Raw genomic sequence first — 12,293 nt, forward strand, 5'->3', positions numbered from 1 at the left:
GAACAGATAAGAATTACTTGAAAGAATATTTTAAATACTGAATCAGTTATTATACTAGTAGATTAAACTTTTTCCTCTTTAATTTGGATGTTTTTGATTTGAGTAAATAAACACATACTAAGATTAAAGTCTTTCAAACACAGAATTTCTCATTTTGACTAGCTATGTTAATGAAATTTTATTGCATATTAAAATCTGTAGGGTGTGGGACACACTGCTTTTTGAATGATCCCTGGTGTTCTCCTTACTTGCTGCAAGTAATAAATCCTTCCATCTCCCAGAAGAAAAAAACAAAAAATTATTTAGGGTATGATTTTCTACCCTGAAGTACTAAGAACTTTGATCTTCTATAGGATGTTCTATGGCATTAAAAATCAGATTTATTTATTGTTTTTATATAATTATTTCTGTTTATGTAACCCATATAAATGGGCTCATATATTTATGTAAACTGGCTTATATTCTAAAACTTTAATCTTTTTGTTTGAAAGATAAATCAAACTTCTTATAGAAAAAGTATGTTAGAAAAAGTATGTTAGTTGAGAGACTAGCAGAATATATCAGTAGAAAGAACGCAGGATTTGGAGACAGACCTGGGTTTGAGTCCCAGCTCCTGCATTTGCTAGCTATATGACATTGACAATGGGTGTGTGATTCTACTTCTCAGCCTCCATTGCCTCATCTGTAGAATTGGAATGATGCTACTTACCTCACATGTCAAATGCCTCTGCATAGTGCCCAGCAGATAAAAGGGCTCTTTTCCTTTTCTATAACAATAAGTTCATAGAGTAACTTATAGAATGCTAATTAGAATACAATATTACATAAAATATATATTGAAGCTTAATTGTTTATAATATGTTAATCAGAAAGAATATTTAATTTTAAGTAAATATAACACTTGCTCATATCTCTATCTGAAACAAGTTTAAGAATCAGGATCAGAGAGTAAGGAAAAGTTTTCAGAATAGTTAAAATAGGTATATTAAAGTCTATATACGAAAAGGTGTGTATAATACTCAAGCCTATTTTATCCTTCTTTCCACACAGTTCCAACAAGCTTGGATATCTGGTTTCTCCACCACAGCAAATTAGAAGAGGGGAGAGAAGCTGCTACAGGTAGGCTTGCTAAAAATCTTGAAAAACAGTAATCTGATGACACACTGAAAAATATAACACAAATTAAAGCACAGTAGTGGTAGGGGGAGTGGGTTCATTTGGTTTATACTTTCCTCGCTTAAATCTTAAGAGGCCTATAAAAGAATGGGTTCCATTTAGTATTTTTTTAATATATATAAATTTATTTATTTTTGTCTGCGTTGGGTCTTCATTGCTGCATGCAGGCTTTTTCTAGCTGCAGCGAGCAGGGGCTACTCTTCGTTGCCATGCGCGGGCTTCTCATTGCTGTGGCTTCTCTTGTTGCGGAGCACAGGCTCTAGGCACATGGGCATAAGTAGTTGTGGCACGCGGGCTCAGTAGTTGTGGCACATGGGCTCTAGAGCGCAGGCTCAGTAGTTGTGGCGCACGGGCTTAGTTGCTCCGCAGCATGTGGGATCTTCCCGGACCAGAGCTTGAATCCATGTCCCCTGCACTGGCAGGCGGATTCTTAACCAGTGTGCCACCAGGGAAGTCCCTACATTTAGTGTTTTAAATGTTGGTTTTTTAAGGCTGCATCTTTACTACTCCTTCCCAAGGACTACTTTCTCCCTGTCAACACACAGCAGAATACTGGCTTACATTTACCCTGTTGAGTGTAGAGGGCGGTCAGTAAGGCCCAGACAAACTAAGGTGTCGATTTAATTTAAGATGGATGTTAACCAGCTCAGCTCCCAAGTGCGAAGAAGACTTGCATTTATTTCTCCCCTAGACTCAGTTATCCCCATCTTCTACCATCTTCTCTTCCAAAAGGAGAGGCAGATTGTTAGGGGCCTTGCCCAAAAGATGCACAAGCAGTGTTAATCTAAGAAGTAAGCCATATAGTTCTTACTATCTGGGTCATACTTAAAGGGTATCTTCTAGTGCTTCAAAGAGAATTGCTAAGCTTATGAAAGATAACTACTGTTTTGTTGCTAGATCACATATTTAATAAGAAGATAATATTTACTAAATCAGACTCTCTGAAAAGAGGCCTGAAATCTAAATCCCAGCTGCTGCTGTTGTATACCAGTTACCTATAATTTAAAGATCCTTTTAGCTTAACAGAAATAAGCTCACTTTTTTAAAGAAGCCACTGTTTCTTTGATGAGGCAGAATTTAGAAACTTTGGCCAGCACTGTTAATTTTAACCTAACCCTTTGAGAGAAAAAGTGAGATTTTCAGTTGTTAATTACAAATGTTAAAACTAGTATTTATTCTGCTTTGTTTTTAAATAAATTTATTTGTTAGTTTTTGGCTGTGCTGGGTCTTTGTTGCTGCACGCGGGCTTTCTCTAGTTGAGGTGAGCAGGGGCTACTCTTCGTTGTGGTGCGCAGGCTTCTTATTGCGGTGGCTTCTCTTGTTGCGGAGCACGGGCTCTAGGCGCGCTGGCTTCAGTAGTTGTGGCATGCAGGCTCAGTAGTTGTGGCGCACGGGCTTAGTCGCTCCACGGCATGTGGGGTCTTCCCAGGCCAGTGATCGAACCCGTGTCCCCTGCACTGGCAGATGGATTCTTAACCACCATGCCACCAGGGAAGTCCCATGTTTATTCTACTTTGAAAGGTCTTATTTCCTCAAAAAGATTATAGGAAGTGGGTTTTCTTCATTTAAACTTTTGGTCTTGGAAGGCATTTTGGGGAGAAATAGGTCACAGAGACATTAACCTGTCAGTTCCTTTAATTGACAGTTTAAGAAGTAATGAGATCATTGTGGAGTGATGATTTGGACTTCAGGAAAGAGAACTTTTTAGTATGGCATCTCCATATAAAGAAGGCCTTGTAAACTTATCTCAGTCCCTAACTGGCCTTAAAAGTTGTTTTTAACATATAAATTATGTTACTTTTACATATAAACAATATCAGTGTCCCTGTGCTTATTTGAATAGTTGATTCTTTTCCATTGTTTGTGGATTGAAAAGATAATGAGTAGAAAAGATAAGCTCACTTGTCTCAGATGCTCTAATATCTTGGAATTTATTTTTCCAGAAGTATAAACCGTGGACGACACCACAGCGAAAGATCACAGAGAACTCAAGGCCCATCACTACCAGCAACTCCAGTTTTTGTACCTGTCCCACCCCCTCCCTTGTATCCTCCTCCTCCCCATACGCTTCCTCTCCCTCCAGGTGTTCCTCCTCCACAGTTTTCTCCTCAATTTCCTCCTGGCCAGCCACCACCTGCTGGGTATAGTGTTCCCCCTCCAGGGTTTCCTCCAGCTCCGGCCAATTTATCAGCACCTTGGGTATCATCAGGAGTACAGACAGCTCATTCAAATACCATCCCAACAACACAAGCACCACCTTTGTCCAGGGAAGAATTCTATAGAGAGCAACGACGACTAAAAGAAGAGTAAGTGTTTGAATTTGAAATTACTCTACACTTTCATTTTCTGATGTAACGTTAAATAGGTATCTTTGGAAGCATTTTCCAGTGTTTCCAGTTAGTGTAAGAAAAATCACCTAAAAATTAAACAAAGCCATACAAACAACTTCCTCAGGGATTCCTAGTTACTTATAAAGTGGAAAACTAATGGCAATTTCATTCATTTCATTCATGATCTAATTACATTTGTCTTGTTAGTTTTCTTAAATGGTTTTTGTTAACTTTCGCTCTTTAACTTTATTTTACTAGGGAAAAGAAAAAGTCCAAGCTAGATGAGTTTACAAATGATTTTGCTAAGGAATTGATGGAATACAAAAAGATTCAAAAGGAGCGTAGGCGCTCATTTTCCAGGTTAGTGTTTTGCAAGCCTTCACAACAGAATTACAAATGGGACTTTGAATATCCAGGGATTAGCTATGGATATAAATAACATTGCAGTGATGGAATTTTTCTGATTCGGTCTAGGTTTATAAAAATGGAAATGTAGCTTATTTCCCAATATCTGTTTATTGAAATATCTCACTGTAAATGCTATTGTGTAGAACTAGCAGTTATGGGGATTAAATTGCCCTTGTCCCTTGAAGTTATTTATAGTGTGAAATAATTGGGAAATGTTTGTGGAAGGAAAGAAATAGGGGACTAGCCAAAGATTACATTTCTGAGGACCCTTTTACCTAAGGCTACAGCTTTCTGCTGGAACATTAACCTGTGTGATTATGAACTAACAGTAGAATACAAGTTGCTTTATTGATAGAAAAACTGAATTATAAATATTCCCAGGAAGTTTGTTTAAAAGACTTATTTTTTATGCTTGAGATATTCCTTTTAAAGCCAGACTGTTGGCCACCGTAGGACAAAAAAAGTTACTCCTACTTAATAATCAGATAGGAAGTACTGTTTACATTTAATTGGCATTTTATTTAATGTTAGGTCATATAACTCACGGTACATTAATGCACTTCACTCTAATTGTTAAGATTTCACTTTTGTTTTATAACAAGTGATTGCTCTGATCTTTGTGTACTTTATTCCATTCCAATAGAGGTCACTGTGCCTCTTTAATCATCTAAGATGAAACGATATAAAGAAATAATGAACTGTGAGGAGAACATACTGAAATCTGAGAGTCTGTATTTTATTTTGTATATATTTCTCAACTATCAACTATTGTTTTATTTTTGCTTTTAGGTCCAAATCTCCCTATAGTGGTTCATCCTATTCAAGAAGTTCATATACTTATTCTAAATCAAGATCTGGTTCAACACGGTCACGTTCTTATTCTCGATCGTTTAGCCGCTCACATTCTCGTTCCTATTCACGATCACCTCCATACCCCAGAAGAGGCAGAGGAAAGAGTCGAAATTACCGTTCACGGTCTAGATCTCACGGGTATCATCGATCTAGGTCAAGGTCACCCCCATATAGACGGTATCATTCACGATCAAGATCTCCTCAAGCATTTAGGGGACAATCTCCTAATAAACGTAATGTACCTCAAGGAGAAACAGAACGTGAATATTTTAACAGGTACAGAGAAGTTCCACCACCTTATGACATGAAAGCTTATTACGGGAGGAGTGTTGACTTCAGAGACCCATTTGAAAAAGAACGTTATCGAGAATGGGAGAGAAAATATAGAGAGTGGTATGAAAAATATTATAAAGGCTATGCTGCTGGAGCACAGCCTAGACCATCAGCAAATAGAGAGAACTTTTCTCCAGAGAGATTTTTACCACTTAATATCAGGAATTCTCCCTTCACAAGAGGCCGCAGAGAGGAGTACTCTGGTGGACAGAGTCATAGAAGTCGAAACATAGGTGGCAACTATCCAGAAAAGCTTTCCTCAAGAGACAGTCACAATCAGAAGGATAATACAAAGTCAAAAGAGAAGGAGAGTGAAAATGCTCCAGGAGATGGTAAAGGAAATAAACATAAGAAACACAGAAAAAGAAGAAAGGGGGAAGAAAGTGAAGGCTTTCTAAACCCAGAGTTATTAGAAACTTCTAGGAAATCAAGAGAGCCAACAAGTGGTGAAGAAAATAAAACAGACTCATTGTTTGTTCTCCCAAGTAGAGATGATGCTACACCTGTTAGAGATGAACCAATGGATGCTGAATCCATTACTTTTAAATCAGTGTCTGAAAAAGACAAGAGAGAAAAAGATAAACCTAAAGCAAAAGGTGACAAGACCAAACGGAAAAATGACGGATCTGCTGTGTCCAAAAAAGAAACTGTTGCAAAACCTGCTAAAGGACCTCAAGAAAAACTAGATGGAGAGCGTGAAAAATCTCCTCGATCTGAACCTCCACTTAAAAAAGCCAAAGAGGAGACTCCAAAGACCGACAGTGTGAAATCATCATCTTCCTCTCAAAAAGATGAAAAGATCATTGGTACCCCCAGGAAAGCTCACTCTAAGTCAGTGAAGGAACACCAGGAGACAAAACCAGTCAAAGAGGAAAAAGTGAAGAAGGACTACTCCAAAGACATCAAGTCAGAGAAGCTAACTAGTAAGGAAGAAAAGGCCAAGAAGCCCAATGAGAAAAGTAAACCACTTGATAGCAAGGGAGAAAAAAGGAAAAGAAAAACTGAAGAGAAAGGTGGAGATAAAGATTTTGAGTCATCTTCAATGAAAATCTCTAAATTAGAAGTAACTGAAATAGTGAAACCATCACCAAAGCGCAAAATGGAACTTGATATTGAAAAGCTGGATAGGACGCCTGAAAAAGACAAAATTTCATCATCAACTGCTCCAGCCAAAAAAATCAAGCTTAACAGAGAAACTGGTAAAAAAATTGGAAGTACAGAAAATATATCTAATACAAAAGAACCCTCTGAAAAATTGGAGTCAACATCTGGCAAAGTTAAACAAGAAAAAATCAAAGGAAAGGTCAGGCGAAAAGTGACTGGAACTGAAGGATCCAGCTCAACACTTGTGGATTATACCAGGTATTTGATAATGGGCGGGTGGAAAAAGTGGAATATGTTAATTAAGAATGTATTGATGTTGGGGGTTAGCTGGTTACTCTGAATTGTTAAAAGATAAGTAGATTTTGGGGGTGAGCCACATTTGTTTTTATATAATCATACACTTAAATCTTTATATCTCAGAGCAAAATAAGTGGCTTTTGAAAGTTAAAAGGACATTTATCATGTTTAAGTTGGTCTTTTTATACTTACCAATGTTTAATAACTGTAAGTTCTTCATTAATTAAAAAATATTTTAATTCTTTTTAGTACCAGTTCCACTGGAGGCAGTCCTGTGCGGAAATCTGAAGAAAAAACAGATACAAAGCGAACTGTCATTAAAACAATGGAAGAATATAATAATGATAACACAGCTCCTGCTGAAGATGTTATTATTATGATTCAGGTTCCTCAATCCAAATGGGATAAAGATGACTTTGAATCTGAAGAAGAAGATGTTAAATCCACCACACAGCCTATATCAAGTGTAGGAAAACCTGCCAGTGTTATAAAAAATGTTAGCACTAAACCATCAAATGCAGTCAAATATACTGAAAAAGAAAGTGAGTCATCAGAGAAAATTCAGAAACTCACCAAGGAAGTGAGCCATGAAATTACACAGCATGAGGTCAAAAGTTCAAAAAACTCTGCATCTAGTGAAAAGGGGAAAACCAAAGATCGAGATCATTCAGTGTTGGAAAAGGAAAACCCAGAAAAGAGGAAGAACAGCACTCAGCCAGAGAAAGATAGTAATCTGGACCGTCTGAATGAGCAAGGAAATTTTAAAAGTCTGTCTCAGTCTTCCAAAGAGACTAGAACTTCTGGCAAAGAAGATAAGCATGATTCCATTCGAGGTTCCTCAAATAAAGACTTCACTCCCAACAGAGACAAAAAAACTGATTATGACAACAGAGAGTATTCAAGTTCCAAACGTAGAGATGAAAGGAATGAATTAACAAGAAGAAAAGACTCTCCTTCTCGCAGTAAAGACTCTGCAGCTGGACAAAAAACTAAGCCAAGGGAGGAGAGAGATTTGCCTAAAAAAGGAACAGGAGATTCCAAAAAAAGTAACTCTAGTCCCTCAAGAGACAAAAAACCTCATGATCACAAAGCCACTTATGATACTAAACGTTCAAGTGAAGAGACAAAATCTGTAGATAAAAATCCCTGTAAAGATCGTGAGAAACATGTGTTAGAGGCAAAGAACAATAAAGAGTCAAGTGGCAATAAATCACTTTATATACTTAACCCACCGGACCCACAGATTGAGAAAGAGCAAGTTACTGGGCAAATTGATAAGAACACCATCAAGCCTAAACCCCAGTTAAGTCATTCCTCTCGACTGTCCTCTGACTTAACTAGAGAAACTGATGAAGCTGCTTTTGAACCAGATTATAATGAAAGTGACAGTGAAAGCAATGTATCTGTAAAAGAGGAAGAAACTTCAGGAAAAATTTCTAAGGAACTGAAAGATAAAGTAATGGAGAAAGCAAAAGAGAGCCTGGACATAGCAGCAGTCAGCCAGGTAGGTGTAACCAGGAGCCAGAGTCAAAGCAGCCCTAGTGTCAGTCCAAGTAGAAGTCATAGCCCTTCTGGAAGCCAAACCCGAAGCCACAGTAGCAGTGCTAGCTCTGCAGAAAGTCAGGACAGCAAGAAGAAGAAGAAAAAGAAGGAAAAGAAAAAGCACAAGAAACATAAAAAACATAAGAAGCATAAGAAGCATGCAGGCACTGAAGTAGAATTGGAAAAAAGCCAAAAACACAAACATAAGAAAAAGAAGTCAAAGAAGAGCAAAGATAAAGAAAAGGAGAAGGAGAAGGATGACCAAAAAGTGAAATCTGTCACTGTGTAAAAGGGCAGATTTTAAAAATTGACTTAATTACTAAGTCATCTGTATTAAATTTTGTTATAATGTAAAGAGATTCAAGCCTTGTAAATAATGATATGGAAGACCCTGTGCTGCACTTAAAATATTGCTGCTTGATTATTTGATTTTTACATCAGAGCTTTATAACACGAACTTTTGTACAGAATTGTGAGTTGTGACCATGTAACATGAGAGGTTTTGCTAGGGCCTATTATTTTTAACCACCATTAATTAGTTGGGGTGGAGTTTACTGTACTGTGAAATTTTCACATTTGAATTTTTTTAATTGCCTGGCAAAAGCTGGTATCAGTTCTAAAATATCAGCAGAATGATTTGCTGAATTCATTACAACTCCGTTATGTCACTTTTTGATTACAATAAAAGTTTTCAGTAAACTTTTCAAATGTTGAATATTTGCCTTATTTGAAGGAAAGTGTGTCATGTCTCTTCCCCCTTCCATTTCCATATTTAAAATATCCTTTGAGACTTTAGTATAAGCTGAATAGTATAAGCTGAACTGTATATATAAAATTCTGAAGTAAACATGGAAAATGTACTTCATTAGTGGGCTGGTAATAGGTGGCCAGAAATAAGAAATCATGGTTAATCGGAGATCTGGTTGAATAAATCTGGAAGGGTCTTAAAGTATAGTAATTAGAAGTTTGGACTTGAATTTTAGAGATGAGGAATTTTGTTTATGGTTATGTATTTTTCTTGAAACCCTGATAAATGAGTATTAAATTCCTTGATAAAGTACTAAGTAACACAACAGTCTGTGGCATACCCAATCTGTCCAGTTGACAGAAGCAAGCAGCAATAGGTCCAGAAGCACTAGGTAAGGCTACAATGGATTTCCTTAATGGCTCTGGTTTAGGAAGTTTATTGTAAGCAATAAAAGCTATTGAAAGTATGTCGGGAGCTAGGATAAGAATGGTACTTTAGAAACATAGCTGTATAAATGGAGATTAAGAAGACAATGGCTGAAAGCAGGAAAAGACCAGTTCTAGTGTGAGGTAGTGGTCCTAAAGTACTTTGGCAGGGGGCATTGGACTGTGGTAGTAGAAGAGGAAAGGGTTTACATTAGCAGCAACTTTTATTAATTTTCTGTCGTCTTGCCTTGATTCATTATTTCCAGAGTGTACCATATTTACAGTACTGTATACCATTGTTGGTACTCGGTTTTAGATGGTATTCAAACATACTTAAATGTGTGTAATGCAGCATTTAATATTTAAGGAAAAACGAATGATTTAAAGAAAAATTGTAAGGGTGATAATAAGAATGCTATTAACCTCATGAAAGCCGTTCAGGACTGAGTTAAGTTTGGGAAACACTGCCTTTAAATGAAACAGACTTGACTTTAAAGGGCTCTGCTTTTGTTGTGATTCTGAAGTCACATTTTTTTATTCCTAGACATCTCCATCACCGGGGATGGGATGCCTGTTCTGCCCACTGCCAGCCTCACCCCACCCTACCCACAAGACATACTTGTATTTTCAGATACTCCAGCGAGACTACACTCTTTTTTTTTTTTTTAATTATTTGTTTATTTTTTGGCTGAGATGGGTCTTCGTTGCTGCACGCGGGCTTTCTCTAGTTACGGCAAGTGGGGGCCACTCTTCGTTGTGGTGCGCGGGCTTTTCATCGCGGTGGCTTCTCTTGAGCACAGGCTCTAGGCACGTGGGCTTAGTTGCTCCGCGGCATGTGGGATCTTCCTGGACCAGGGCTCAAACCCGTGTCCCCTGCCTTGGCAGGCGGATTCTTAACCACTGTGCCACCAGGGAAGCCCAAGACTACACTCTTAATACTTAACTAATCTCGACCCCAAATCTATAAACTATCTCCCACATTCACCGAGGATTTTGGCATCTAGAACTCTCTTTTTATCATAAATTCTATCACGTGAAGTCAGTTTCATTACCTAGGTGCATTGTTACTTCATTTCAAGCTCAACTCACCTTCACTTTTTTTTGTTAATTTATTTATTTATTTTTGGCTGCATTGGGTCTTTGTTGCTGTGCGCGGGCTTTCTCTAGCTGAGGTGAGCGGGGGCTACTCTTTGCTGCAGTGCACAGGCTTTTTATTGTGGTGGCTTCTCATTGCAGAGCATGGGCTCTAGGCGTGCGGGCTTCAGTAGTTGTGGCTCGTGGGCTCTAGAGCACAGCCTCAGTAGCTGTGGCGCACAGGCTTAGTTGCTCCGTGGCATGTGGGATCTTCCCAGACCAGGGCTCGAACCCGTGTCCCTTGCATTGGCAGGCGGATTCTTAACCACTGCGCCACCAGGGAAGCCCTCACCTTCACTTTAATTGCAGTCCACTCCTGTGACAATTTTCCAGAGTTGTTAATCACCTGTCACCATTCCCATCTTAAATTTAAACTCCAGTATGTCATCTGCAACCTGCTTTTTCAGCTCCATTCTCTATTGGCCTGAGGTTTCAACTCATCCCGTAATCATTCTTTTATTGTCTTTCCTTCTATAGTTGTCTATATCCCATCATTTCAACCACATGCTAACACTCCCAAAACCTGCTGCCCCTTGTCCATCTTGCTGTATCAGAACAGGTTAAACCCGAAATCTAGATACAGGTGCTGCATGCTGCTTAACAAAATTAAAAGGCTTGAAAGAAAATTTAAGAAATAATTGCCGCGCACTGTGCTAGGTGCAGTACTTGATCCTTAAAAATTCTGATGGCTCATGTTGTCTAATGCTACTTTGAGCAGGCAACTCCACTGCCTATGAAGGTTCAGTCCAACCTTGGGTACTCTGGCTAGTGCCTAGCTTGTCCACCTCACCCTGCCATTTGGAGTTGGACACGTGAAACCTCTCCAAAAAGGCAATGTTATACCTTAACTCAATTGGCTGTTTCACCTGGCTGGAATTTCCTTCCTCTGCCTGTCTTCACAAGTTCCTACCCATTGTTTGAGAGTTAGCTTGATTGTTTTGAGTTCTCTCAGTGCTGTCTGCCTTCCTCAGTATACATACTCAAGATGCAGTAGCATCACTGAATATGCTATAGTAACACCAAAGTGCTTACTAACAGGCTCTGTTTGGTTGTCTCCCTCACTGGATCATGGAAGCCAGGAATATGTCAACTTTTTAAAGAGAGGAAAACACTTCTGAGCTACTATAGATTTGGGTGATAGTATCCTTCCAATGACTGGCTGCTTCAGTGTGCCAGGGAAACTCCAAAGCCTTACAATTAGGAATCTAAAAATAACTCCTTTGCTAGCCTCAGCATGCCTAATGAAGAAAGCAAATCCCCTCCAAAATGTTTAGGACAGGGATTCAGAGAGGTAGAAAGCTAGTTAATGGTTTATGCATCCTGATTTGTGCAAGTGTCCTCATCTATGTCTTGTCCATTTTTTCCTGCCTTTAATTCCTTTAATGAGCACTGTTCTTATTGTACAGAACTACATAGAACAGAACCTCTGATTTGGAACTTTCTTATGAGTGCTTTTACACTACTGCCATTTACTTAAGCTAGCTTCAGTGGGTCTCTTAACAACAACAAAAGCCTCACTAATACATGTGTATAGTGTACCCTGCTTTTTCTTTTTATGTATCATAATCACATCCTTTTGACATTAACATTTTTCACATTTTTTAAGAATTGAGAATGATCATGAAAAGAGAACTGAATAAAAGTAAACCATTTGACTCCTTGATAAAGGGTAATGTAGAGCTGCTATAAGTGAATAACAGGCATACAATGTGAAAGAAATGGGGTTAACAGGAATATTCAAAGATTTCACGTGAATTTTTTCAGTAACCTCAAGTATAAACAGTTTATCAAGTCCTTCTTTGTTGCCTTTGAGGTTATTTTAAGATCATGTTAAAAGGACTTTTTTAGGGCTTCCCTGGTGGTATAGTGGCTAAGAATCCCCAATGCAGGGGACAAGGGTTCGAGTCCTGGTCCAGGAAGATCACACATGCTGCGGAGCAACTA

At 38.4% G+C, this 12,293-nt stretch overlaps 1 protein-coding gene across 2 annotated transcripts in view; it reads left to right on the forward strand.

The window, feature by feature from the left end:
* RBBP6 (RB binding protein 6, ubiquitin ligase) overlaps positions 1–8,714 on the forward strand; it is a 32,466-nt gene extending 23,752 nt beyond the window's left edge. Inside the window, exons 14-18 of one of the 2 annotated variants that reach the window (XM_068565391.1) lie at positions 1,051–1,119; positions 3,120–3,482; positions 3,765–3,866; positions 4,704–6,461; positions 6,750–8,714. In XM_068565391.1, the coding sequence (XP_068421492.1) occupies positions 1,051–1,119; positions 3,120–3,482; positions 3,765–3,866; positions 4,704–6,461; positions 6,750–8,331 (3,874 nt within the window). In that variant the 3' untranslated portion in view covers positions 8,332–8,714. The remainder of the gene's footprint in view (positions 1–1,050; positions 1,120–3,119; positions 3,483–3,764; positions 3,867–4,703; positions 6,462–6,749) is intronic. The other variant, XM_068565392.1, reaches the window with a different exon arrangement.
* The last annotated feature ends 3,579 nt before the right edge of the window (positions 8,715–12,293 follow it).

The sequence above is a fragment of the Eschrichtius robustus genome, chromosome 16 (assembly GCF_028021215.1).
Source record: "Eschrichtius robustus isolate mEscRob2 chromosome 16, mEscRob2.pri, whole genome shotgun sequence".
NCBI classification, from domain to species: Eukaryota; Metazoa; Chordata; class Mammalia; order Artiodactyla; family Eschrichtiidae; genus Eschrichtius; species Eschrichtius robustus.